This window comes from Camelus ferus, chromosome 1 (genome assembly GCF_009834535.1).
Source record: "Camelus ferus isolate YT-003-E chromosome 1, BCGSAC_Cfer_1.0, whole genome shotgun sequence".
NCBI lineage: Eukaryota > Metazoa > Chordata > Mammalia > Artiodactyla > Camelidae > Camelus > Camelus ferus.
Window position 1 is genome coordinate 71,632,571 of NC_045696.1, and position 12,072 is coordinate 71,644,642.

A 12,072-nucleotide genomic window follows, 5' to 3' on the forward strand; every position below is an offset into this window, starting at 1 on the left:
ATTTTCCCAGCAGCTCAAGGGGCAGGGACTATTATACCACTTTACAGAGGAGGAAACTGAGGTTTGTTCACTTGGCCAAAGTTATACAGTGAGTTAGCATCGGAGCCTAGACATGAAAGCCCCTCCTCCTTCCTCCAGCCAGCACTGCAGCTCTTCTTCCTGCCCTCCCCTAGGATCCTGGAATCCCTTTGCTAGTGCACACACACTCCCACACACATCAGAAGCCAGAAGGGCCTGAGAATTTACCTACTCCTCGGGTGGCCCCATTACTAAGACTGTAAGAAGGTGCCAGGGTATCACAGCCCAGCTTCTTTGCCTCTTGTTGGGACGACTCTGGAATGTATTCTCCAGAGGTCCCCTGCAGGATTAAGCCAAAGTGACTTCGTGTATGACTTTTGTCTTGCTTGGCTTCCTCCCTCCGCCTCATCCTACTGCCCCCCGACCCCTAACATATCACTGGCTATGGAGGGTTGGTTTCTGGAGGATCCAGTTACCCAGTTAGGTATTGGCTGAGCCAGGGCAGGACGTTATTCAGTGACTAATTCCAAGAGAGAATTCAGAAGCAGTGTCTAGCAATGACAACCTGATCAAGAGTCCAGATGACCTCAGAGGTTCTAATAATCATGTCACATGGGACACAAAAAATACATAGGCTTCAAAAGAGCCCCTCAAAGTGCAAGGCATTGAATTAGACAATTTATATACCTATCTCATTTAATATTAAAACATCTTTCCACTAGACTTTTCCAGTTTTCATTAGAATGTTTGAGATCACACAGATTCAACAAAATTCACCTTTCACTAATCTTAAAGTCACATTCTAGATAAAGGAGCTTTCCTAAATTTCACCTTGGTAGGACTCCAATGATAGGTTGCCTTAGTTACATGAAGCTTCATTTGACCCCATTATCCCTGCCCACCCTCTCCTGCTAAACGTCCTCTTTCCCGTGTATTCATATACATGACATTCATGTGGGTGACATTCACTTTACCCCCTGAGATGATTGCAGATCTGGGTGACCTGACAGCACAGTTCAGGGTTGATGTCCTAGAGCTGTGCTGCCTAGTACAAGTGGCCACCAGCCACATGTGGCTGTTGAGCATTTGAATTATGGCTGGTTTGGATTGAGATGTGCTTTAAGTATAAAATATACATGGGGGATTTTTAAGACTTAATATGAAATGAAGAATGTAAATTACCTCATTAATACTAAAATATTTATTACATGTTGAAAGGATAGCATTTCTATATGTATTGGGTTAAATAAAAGATATAATTAATTTTATCTCCTATTTTTTACTTTAAAAATTGTGGTTACTAGAAAATTTTAAATTACACATATAGCTTGCATTATATTTCTATTGGGCAGCACTGCTCTAGAGACTCAAAGGGGAATTTAGGGAGTGAGGTTGTCCAACTCCTCCCAGGAAGACAGGCTGAGCTGGAAAGAAAATGTGTGGTTGCTGTGATGGCAGGGCTCTATGGAATCAGGAGGCAGCAGGTGCGTGCTTCACGATCTCATCGCTTCACAAGGTGCACGGTTCGGCAGAAGGCTCTGCGCGCCTCTGACCAAGACAGTTTATGACTGAAGGTCATCTGCCTAAGTGATATCACTGCTTCTCTGGTTTCAGGCTGGGATTTGTTAACTTTGCAGAATTCGCATTTGCTCTTTGTGTCGTGCTATCATATTCTTGTGAGGGGATGGGGAGCAGACCATGTGAGGGAAGAGAAAAGAGGAGAGAAAAGAGTGGGAGGATTATTGTTGATTAAAACAGAGACAGGAAGAAGGACAGAAGGAGGAAGAAGTTCTCACTGGCTAAAACAAAGGGTTCAAAAATCAGCTTGTTGAGTGATTTCTTCCTCTTTCTGTTTTTCTCTTGATTTTCTCAGTCTCTTGGTCTTGGTCTTGGTCTTGGTCTTGGATCTTTTATGGCCACCGTAGACTGTTCTTTGTGCATATGTGTCCCTGCTAGTTTGTGAACTACTTAGGAGGTGGGGGTGCTAGACATTGCTTGTATTAGTCAACTTGGGCTGCCATAACAAAATACATTGGACTAGGTGACTTCAACAACAGAAATCTATTTTCTCACCATTTTAGAAGCTGGAAATCCAAATCAGGGTGCTAGCATGGTCAGCTTCCAGTGAGGGCTCTCTTCCTGATTTATAGATGAACACTGTGTGCTTACACAGTAGAGAGAGAATTTCTCTCTTTTCCTTTTCTAATAAGGATATCAGCTGTACTGGATAAGGACCTCATATTTATGATCTCATTTAGCCTTAATTACAAAATCCCTAGCTACAAAAAACAGTCACATTGAAGGTTAGGGCTTCAACATAGGAATTTTACGGGGACACACTTCAGTCCAGAGTACCATCAAATACTGAAATCCCTTCCATTCCTAGCCCCAGTATCCTATGCAGAGTGAATGCATGATGAACTGAAAGAAACTGAATTCCAGAGCTTCCAAAGAGTTGTTTTCATAAGCTGTGCTGTCCCAGCCTGTGGGGCTGCTGGGATCCCACAGCCACTGGGAAGGCAAGAGAGAGTGAACAGGTGTTTGTGGGAATGAGGCTGAGGGAGTTGTCTCAGCTGCAACTGTAAGGATCAGCCTCATGAGCCTACTGTCTACAGTAAGACCATCGTGAGACTGCTGTTCATCCCCAAGAGAAGTTCCATCTAGTTTTCAGTGTTAAGAGCAACAGAAATTCTTCTGAGTACTTGGATTTGTGAACTGTGTAACTGACCAGATGGTCTGTCTTTTGTGTTGGTCAAGTGTGAGGCTCATCTGTAATGACAGCGCAGTGGCCATTGTGATGGGCACTTCTAGCCATTTTCATAGATTATCTTCATTTCCCCACCTCATTTTTTTTAATCTTCTTTCTCCTCTGCTTTTAATTTATGCAATCTTATTATATTTTAGGTACCATTTAAGTTTTCAGAATTCCATAAATCTTTTCAGAAGCATGGTAGGGCTTTAAATCCATTTTAAGAATAAATAAAATTGCTCATGTAGTCCCTGAGAGAGATTGACAGTTCAAATATCAAAGCCCAGGAAGCATGATAAATTCACATATGAGCCTAATATGAGGTGAAATAAAACCCTCTATATCTCTATTTATCTATTAGTTATTGAGCTAATTCTTACAATAAACTTTAAAAATAGCTATTAAAATCACCACCATTACATATTGAAAAAACTGAAGTTCATGGAGATTAAGTAATACGCCCAAGTGTAATACGCCCAAGTTCTGAGCTGATGGAACTGGTGTTGAGTCCTGGTCCAATTGATGTCAAAACCAACATCTTTTCCATCCTGTTCCCCTGCTTCCAGAAGTCCAGTCCTAGGGAGGGAGCAGGAAAGGCATAGTCCAGAGGCAAGACAGAGTAATGACCTTGGGGAATTCTCTCCTGGGTTGAGGCAATTGAAGGCTTCCAACTATGACTGGAATCCATAGACAGGGTCCAGCCTCTGGGGTAAGAGGCTGGGGAGGCAGCTACTTGAGTTGCTGGAGGGCATCTGCCCCCTAGCCAGACAGGCCTGATGGTGGGGCCAGGCTCCAGGGCAGAGGAGAGCTGGAGTAAGAACTGAGAACTGAGTCAGGAGCCCTGTTTGGTGCTGGAAGTTGAGAAAGAAAATTCAGATGGAGCTTGGCGGGGGCTGGGAGGGGTGGGGAGGGTCGGGAAGGGTCACAGAATACCTACAGAAGAATCCTGCACTTTGAGCCAATATAAAGTAGTTCTAGATCCTACCAGGTGTGCCAGTAGGGCTCCTAGTGTCCCTTCACATCTGGGACTGCCTTGGGGACCACAGTTGGGCTCAGCAGAGTGGGACACAAGCGTTCAGTAAGCACTGATGTAACATTTGGTTTGTGCTGAGTGCTGAGGAACAGAGAGCAATCGCCCCAGATCCTGACCTTGGGAACCTCAAAGTTCCACGTGGGCACACAGGTCTGCGGGGGGTCTGTTTAGCCCTGGAACCAAGGGTCATGGTCTGACTCACACTCACATGCCTCTCTTCCAGGGCCATGTTCTGCAATGATTTAAAGGAAAAGTATGAGAAGAGGATCGTTATCAAAGGGGTCGATGCGGAGACCATGCACACTCTTCTGGACTACACGTACACCAGCAAGGCACTGATCACCAAGCAGAACGTCCAGCGGGTCCTGGAAGCTGCTAACCTTTTCCAGGTGTGTGAACAAACAGGCCCAGTGCTCTCCTCTGGAGTAGAAAAAAGCAGCAATTCTCTGGAGATCTGCCTGGCCTGAGCTCCCAGGCCTGTACCTGAGACACATGCACACACTTAGCTGGGCCTGTGCTTGCTTGAAATTTCCTGAGAGGTGGTGACCTGGGGGCACGAACTCCTTAATGATAAGAAGCCAGGCGAGCTTTCTGCTTAGAACCCACACTTGGCTCCTAACTCCAGGAACAATGACTATAATTTACAGAAGCCTAATCGGAGCCAGGGGCTGCAGTCACCGCCTCATATATGCACTTTCCACTCCTTAGCACAACCCAGGGGGATAGTTACTTTCCCTCACTTTATGGGTGGGGAGAGTAAGGCACAGAGAAGTGACAAGGCTGTTATTTGAACCGAAGGCTTTCTGAGTCCAGGGACCACACGCTCACCACTGTAACGTGCAGTCTCTCGGGGAGCAGTGTCTAGATTCCGGGGAAAGCAGGACCTTCACTGGTCAGCAGTTTGTGGTGGGTGTAAAAGAAGAGCACTTCTTATAGAAGACGAGGTAATAATTTTATTTTGCTTCATAAAATAATTATACTCATAGATTATGTCAGTTGCATCCACAGTGATCACAGGGATCCCATCCTGAGATTCCATCTTTACTGAGGTCTAAGATTACAGTTTGAGCTCCTTTCCATTGGGTTACAACAGAGATTGTCCCACTGAGGATGTTGAAATTTATGATAAACAGAGGCCAGGGACAGGCCAGGTCATTCCCAGGGACTGGAGAAAGCATCAGATCTTGTCCATAGTTTGGGACTTTGGGAGTTGGCATCTTCTTGGATTATCAGTAGGTCAGCAGTTGGAAGGAACAGAAAACAAAGTCTGGGAAGGTGGGGAATAAGAGGTCTAGGGTCAAGCCCATGGGCAGTGGGATTATCTTTGTTGACGCTGGAGTTTACACAGGATTTAAGAAGTCCAGCAAGGAAGGGAGAGTGGAAAGAGGGAGGAAAATCAACGATGGAACAGCACTGATGAATTCTGAGTAATGGGTTTCTGCAGTGTTAGCCAATTTTATTGTCTCACTTCCCTCTGGGCATTTTAAAGATACAGGGCAAGTTACTTCCTGCAGGACTAGTCATGCCTCACCTGGCAAAGTGGCCAAGTCAGTTACCACCTATACGCTGAGCCCCTTGCCATTTCTGTCCTTATCTGCTTATACCCTCAGCCTACTGACTGGCAGGGAAACACCCCGTGTTATATGGAGGGAGGGACTCAGGAACCTCCTGCTCAGCATCCCCACCTCACACCTCCACCCTCTACTCCAGCAACCTAACTACAGGGAACTCCTTCCAGCGTTATGGAGGAGCCTCTATCTAGTTCAACTTTTATGCTTTTTTAGAACCTTCTCTTAAAAGGCAAACACCCACTTCTTCAATGCTTCCCTCAAAAGGACCAATAACCTTGCCAGAATCACCCCATTCACCATAGTCCAATCAATCCACTTCATCCTAATCTCCTTCTTGGGGCCCAGAAAGGTTGCTGACTCATCTAAAGGTGGACAGGTAACACTGACAATAATAGCATTTATTGCTTCGAGTACAGTGTCTGACACCAGAGTAGACACTTAATGAATACAAATTGTATTGAGCACTTACTGTGTGCCTTGAGTGACAGAGTTGGATTAGTAACCAGGTCTCCTACTTTTCCCACTAACTGAAATTAGGTCCTAGATGGTAGGCTGAGGAGATAATGTTGTTCTTCAAAATGCAGTTTTTAATATTTATATGCTGTAATAACACTACAAACTCATTTCAGGAAAATTAGAAACCCATACAAACAAAAAGAACATAAAAATTACCTGCAATCCCTTCCTATCGAGACAATGTGGCAGCTTCTTTGGTGTATAGACCTGGTGTAATGTCCTTTCTGTGCATTGACCTGTACAGAGGCAGCCAGCAGGGTGGTTAATAGCATAGCTTGGAGCCAGACTGCTGGGTTTAAATCTCAGTTCCACCACTTATTAGCTGTGTGACTTTGGGTAGGTTTTATAATTTCACTGTGCTCTGGTTTCCTTGTCAGTAAAACAACTAAATCAAGGAATACAAGAGAGAGGAGACAGAAGAGAAACATGGAAAAGAATCTCCCTCTGAGCCTCCAGAGAGAGCCAGCCCTACTGACAACTTGATTTCAGACCCTTGACTTCCAAAACTGTGAGAGAATAAATTTCTAGTTGGTTAAACTGCCAAGTTTGTGGTAACTGGTTATGACAGCCCGAGGAAATGAGTACAAGCTTAAAAAGTAAACTATAGCTAAAAATCTTACAATGAAAAGCAGTGATCTCCTATTCCTATGCCCTCTTTCAGCCTACTCTTCTGCAACAATTGCTTTCACACATTTTAAAGTATTTCTGCTTTTATTTATTTCCAGATTTCTAAGTGATTTGTGTACTCCATTATCTTCTGATGCATCAGTTTTGGATAACTTCTTTTCCCTCTGTCCTCCTGCTCTGATCTTACCTGGGTGCTCACTAGGCCTGTCGCACAGCTGTTATCCTGGGAGTTCCTGTTGCCTCTTTTCTAAGTCGGATTTTTCTCTCTCTGGATCCCATGTCTTCTTCTTTCTTGTATACTCTCACATTTTAATGGATCACAACCTTTAATAGCTTACAATGAAAGGGTATATGAGATAAATTTTTGAAACTTAAATGTCTAAAAATGTTTTTATTTTCTCTTCATATTTGATTAATATTTTGGCTGGGTATAAAATTCAAGATTGAAAATAATTTTCTTTTGACATTTGAAGGCAGTGCTCTATACTGTTACCTATTACATATTTTATGAGAATAGATTTCTATTGGACCCATGTTTTTAAATCTGTTTATTTCACCTGTATTGTATCATAATCATTTTTTTAATGCCAATAGATTCATTTCTGCAACAGCACTTACAGTTGCTGTGGGTCTTTTTTCATCCCTTGTGTTGGTTCCTTCAATTGGGAGACTCATGTCTTTCAATTCTGGGAACTTGCATTTTTTCTCTGATATCTTCCCTTCAACTCTTTTTATCTAAGCTCTGGAGCTATTATTAGCTATTATTAGTTAGGTGTTGCACCTTCTGAATTTAATTTCATTTTTTTGTTACCTTTTCTTTCCTATTGACCTTTTTGTTCTATTTTCTAGGAGATTTCCTCAACAGTATATGTCAACTCTCCTGTGGATTTTTAATTTCTGCCACCTTATCCTTAGTTTCCAAGAGTCCTTGTTGTTTATTTTAATAGGGTCCTATTCTTATTTCTTTGAGGCTGTTATAATATATTTGAAGTTTCCTTCTGCTCTCTCTCTCTCTTGCGAGTTCCTTTACTCTGCTTAGTTGCTTAGGTCTCTGTCTTTCATCTTAGAGGGTGTCTCAGTTTCCTAGGTTTGCTACCATAATAAATTATCACAAACTGGGTGACTTAAAACAACATAAATTTATTTTCTCACAGTTCTGGAGGACGGAAGTCCAAAATCAAGGTGTCAGCATTACTCCCTGCGGAGACTGTATGGGAGACTCTGTTCTTTGCCTCTTCCAGTTTCTGGTGGCCGTTGACATCTCTTCAGTTGTGGCCACACCACTCCAATCTCTGCAACATGGTCACATTGCCTCCTCTTTCTCTGTGTGTTCTCTCTCTGTGTGTCTGTGTTTTATAAAGATATATGTGATTGCATGTAGGGCCCACCCAGATACGCTCCTCCTTCTTAAGTTAAGAAATCCTTAACTTAATCACACCTTGTGCCAGATAAAGTAATAGTCACTCTTTTGCCATATAGGGTAATAGGCACAGGCTCTGGGATCATGATGTGGGCATATCTTTTGGGGCCACAATTCAGCTACTACAGAGGGTTTCCTCAAATACCCTTGGCTTTCCAATCATATTTCAGATTGAGGGCTTAATATGCTAGCCTCAGCTCAGTGCACATGCCATAGGTTGGGAGGCCAGCAGACTTGAGAGTTTTACCAGGGTTATCAGGTGGCCTAATGATTTTTTATTTGGGATCCTCATATGTCAGTATCTGTTGTTCAGGGTTGTTCAGCTTCTCCAGATAAGGATCTTCAGTCTTTTGCTGGAGGTTAAATACAGCTGCATGTATTCTGGACAGGTGTGTGGGTGTGTGCAAACCTTTACTTAACCCCTTAATTTTAAGTAAGATGTCTGCACGTGTCTTCCTCGGCTCCTGATGTCTCTGAGTCCAGAACCTTTTTGGTCTGATATCTCCAGAGGACAAATCTTCCTCTCCAGTGGGAGTGGGAGTTGCTAGACTGCAAGAGGTAGAGAGGAGAACCAGGAGGCTTAACTTCTTAAACCCTGTTGTCAGCCCCTGTCTATCCTGGACTTCCTGGTATTTGGGGACTTTAATATTCCTAACTTTTGGGGTTCTGAGGGACAAACTTGGTTTGACTCCCCTCCTGTCATTAAAGTCACTTAACAGTTTTCACATTGTGTGGTTTGGGGTTACTGATGTCTCTTGGTTTCACTGAAGATGGAGTTTGTGTTTCTGTTTCTTGTTCTCCTTTCAGTTTTCGGTGATTTTTCAAGAGACCTATAAAAACTCTTTCGATAGTAAAGATTGTAATCTTTGGTAATAATGTTGCAAATATTTTCCATTGATCATATGACTCATAAAATTTTAGTAATATTTTTATATACAAAGTTTAAAACTAGTATTTAGTCAGATATATTGATCATTTCCTTGATGGTTTTTGCCTTTGGTGTGCATTTTAAAAAAGACCTTCCCCATTGCTTGATTATGCACTTACTCACTTATCATTTCTTTTAGTTTTGTTATATCTACAGATTTGATACTTTAATCTTTAATATATCTGGAATTTTTTTTGGCATAAAGTTGTTTCTTTGTCTTTTTCTTCTTTTCATTTTCTCCCAAGTGGTAAGTTTCAATGGAGAGTTTAACGAGTTTTAATGAGAGAGGTTGGAAATGAAGACGGAGACAGGATAGAAATAGAGCAAACTCTGTTTATTGTTGATGCCCCTATTCTGGTAATCCCTCGCCTCAAAACTTTCCAAATCTCATTCACTTTCTCGACAGGAAATAGTAAGTTTCTCTCTGAGGCTATTTTACTCATTTTCCTATGAGTGTTAGTTCTTATGAAAACAAGAGAAGAGTTCTGTGAGCTTCTGGGTATCTATTTAACCCACTTTCTGATTGCAATTGCTCCTGGACTGTTTGCTTTGAAGTCTCAGACATAGATACTGGAAAATTTTCATGCTTGAAGGCGTTTAAGGTATAGGGGCTTATAGGTTGTTGAAATCTCTTTGTGGTTTTAACATGTTGTTTATTCTTTTGCATGGATAAAACATATGCCTGTTTCAAATTCAGAAATACAGGAGAAACAGTGAACCACTTGCCATCGTCACTGTTAGCTTCCTTCTTCCTGCCTTGCATGGACCAATATATACATGCATATAGGACGCTTGCTCATTGCTCTATTTTTTCAAACACAAATGTTGACACACTATACCCTCTGTTTTGCACCTTCCTTTTTTTTTTTTTTGGCTTCACAACAATTTTTGGAGGTTGTGACAGGTCAGTATATGTGGAGCTGCCTTGTTCTTTCCAATGCTGGATAATATCGTTGGGGTCTCTTTAGATATTTAGCATGTATGTTGTCTGTAATGGTCTCTTATAAGGCAGAATGGTAGAGCAGAAAGAACAGGGGCTTTGGAGTCGGAACCTGGGTTTAAATCCCAGTTCAGTCACTTATTTGCTGTGTGGCTGTGGGCAAATTAGTTAGATTTTCTAAGCCTCAGCTTTCTCATTTGTAAGATTAGGATGACAATAGTACCTACCTTTCAGGGAGAGTGTGCCAGAGTTGGTATTTTATCTCATCATTTTAGAACCTCCATAGAAGCCAATAACACCTTTGTGGGACTGAAGTCAGTGGGAATCAGATCATCTTGATTTCCCCACCACATCCAGTAGTAACGTTTCTTAACTTTCCTACCTTTGATGTGGCTCGGCTGCTCTCTCATTCTCTGCTTCTCTTCTCAGGACTCCTCTTAGTGTTTCTTCCTGTTACACGTTGATTTATTCTTTCCCAGGATTCCCCAGTCCAGAAAGGCAGAAGGGAGAATTTGATCAACTAAGCCAATCACTATTGTTGCTATTTGAAAAGAGCCTTTCATTTGAGGCCACTTCCTGAGTTGCTGGCCTGTTAACAGAGTAGTTGCCCTTGGGTCAAGGGCCCATTGGTCCAATTAGGTATGGCATGGGGTGGGACAGTTTCTTTGGAGGAAACTTTGGGTGTGTCAGGTATTGAATGACCTGCCCACTACTGGAGATTTACAGTGACCTGGCCATGATTTATTAGCTAGTTGTGGGGAGAAACATATTTTCTCCAAGTAGTTTTTAGAAAGCTGTAAGTAAGAGAAGCACCTATGAGGAAAGGCCCAAGTGGCCTGTTCACACGTGAGGCAGGGGTTGTAAGGTGACTGTTACCCAGGGGAGGGTCCAGAGGAGCCAAGGGCCCTCCCTTGCCCGAAGTGGACCTTTAGACTCTGAATGCTAGATAAGCCAGGTAGTCAGAAATTATAGACCTGGGACAATGACTGTAAGAACTTGGACAGTTTTTTAGTCTTGGAGGACTTTGTCATGTTTATTTGGAGAACTTTGCCATATTTGTTACTTTCATTTTTATTATTAAAAAATTCATGAAAGAAGAAAGGCTTGTCAGCTTATCTGCAGGGCAGCAAGAAGATGGGAGGTCAGAGAGACCATACTCATCCTGCATTTATTCTTGGGTGGAAGGGTCCCTAAGATACAGAGCAGCGGTTAGAAGAAACTTGGAAGAAAAAAAGGAGGTCATATTGAGTCCCTGGGGCTGAAGTGAGGAAAGAAAGAGGGACATCATGGTGGCAGCCTGGTTATCTGGGCTGAGCCTGAGAGGACACATGTGGTGCTTTGGGAGGTGATGTAACTTTCTTCACAGTGGCAGTCTAAGGAGACTTTGGTGAAGGTCCTGGCATTGCTTATTTTCATATAATTTGTTTTGCTAATGACAGGATGAATGATGGTGAGATCTATATGATGAGGTATCCATGTGGTCAGTGGCTGACTTGATGGCTTGGGTTGGCTTCTTGGCTTCCCAGTACTTGGAATATGGTACATAAATGCTTGCTGAGCCAGTGATTGCATGCTGTTCTTGTTCATCACTAGCTGAATGTGAGCACCTGTTCGAGATGCCATCAAAAATTGCCTGACCTCCTGTAAGAGGACACTAAGAAGCCCAATTCTGGCTCTTGGAAATGCTGTAGGATTGTAGAGGAGAAAGTATTCCACAGGCTAATACTAATAACTGTTCATTTTCAGGCACTTACGGAGTGCCAGGCACCTAGCCAAAGGTAGGTCCCACTACAATAAGGTACAGATGAACTTCTGTTCTTATTGACAGGGACCCACAGATTATGTCTACTCAACATCAGAGTAGCCAGTTGATCTTGGCAAGAAAACCAGCCCAATGTTTTCTTTACCATCATCCAGATAAAATCAGCCTGTTAACTGGTGCACCTTCTTCCACACATTCCCTTTGCCAATCCATGTTACTGTGTGGATACTATTAAGTGTTAAGAAATCAGGGTTAATTTCTTGGGTCTACATGACTACAACAGTTGTCCTTTTCAGACTATTTCAGAGCAACTATCTCGCCTGTACTATCTCATTTAAAACAAGGTAGGTATTTTTACTCCCAATTCATAGATGGGGGAAATAAGATTTAGCAATGCTAAATATATGCTCAAGGTTTCACAGCTAGTAAAAGAGAGGAGCCTGAATTTAACTCCTATGCATAGCCTGTGTGTTCTCCACTACACGTACTATGTGTCCCCCTCAGAGCG

General features: G+C 42.5%; 1 protein-coding gene across 2 annotated transcripts in view; it reads left to right on the top strand.

Annotated features, from left to right (window-relative positions):
* The window catches only part of KLHL6 (kelch like family member 6), a 58,268-nt gene that overhangs the window by 16,974 nt on the left and 29,222 nt on the right, over positions 1 to 12,072 (top strand). For both annotated transcript variants that reach the window (XM_006187588.3, XM_032483514.1), the window contains exon 2: positions 4,024 to 4,189. In XM_006187588.3, the coding sequence (XP_006187650.1) occupies positions 4,024 to 4,189 (166 nt within the window). The remainder of the gene's footprint in view (positions 1 to 4,023; positions 4,190 to 12,072) is intronic.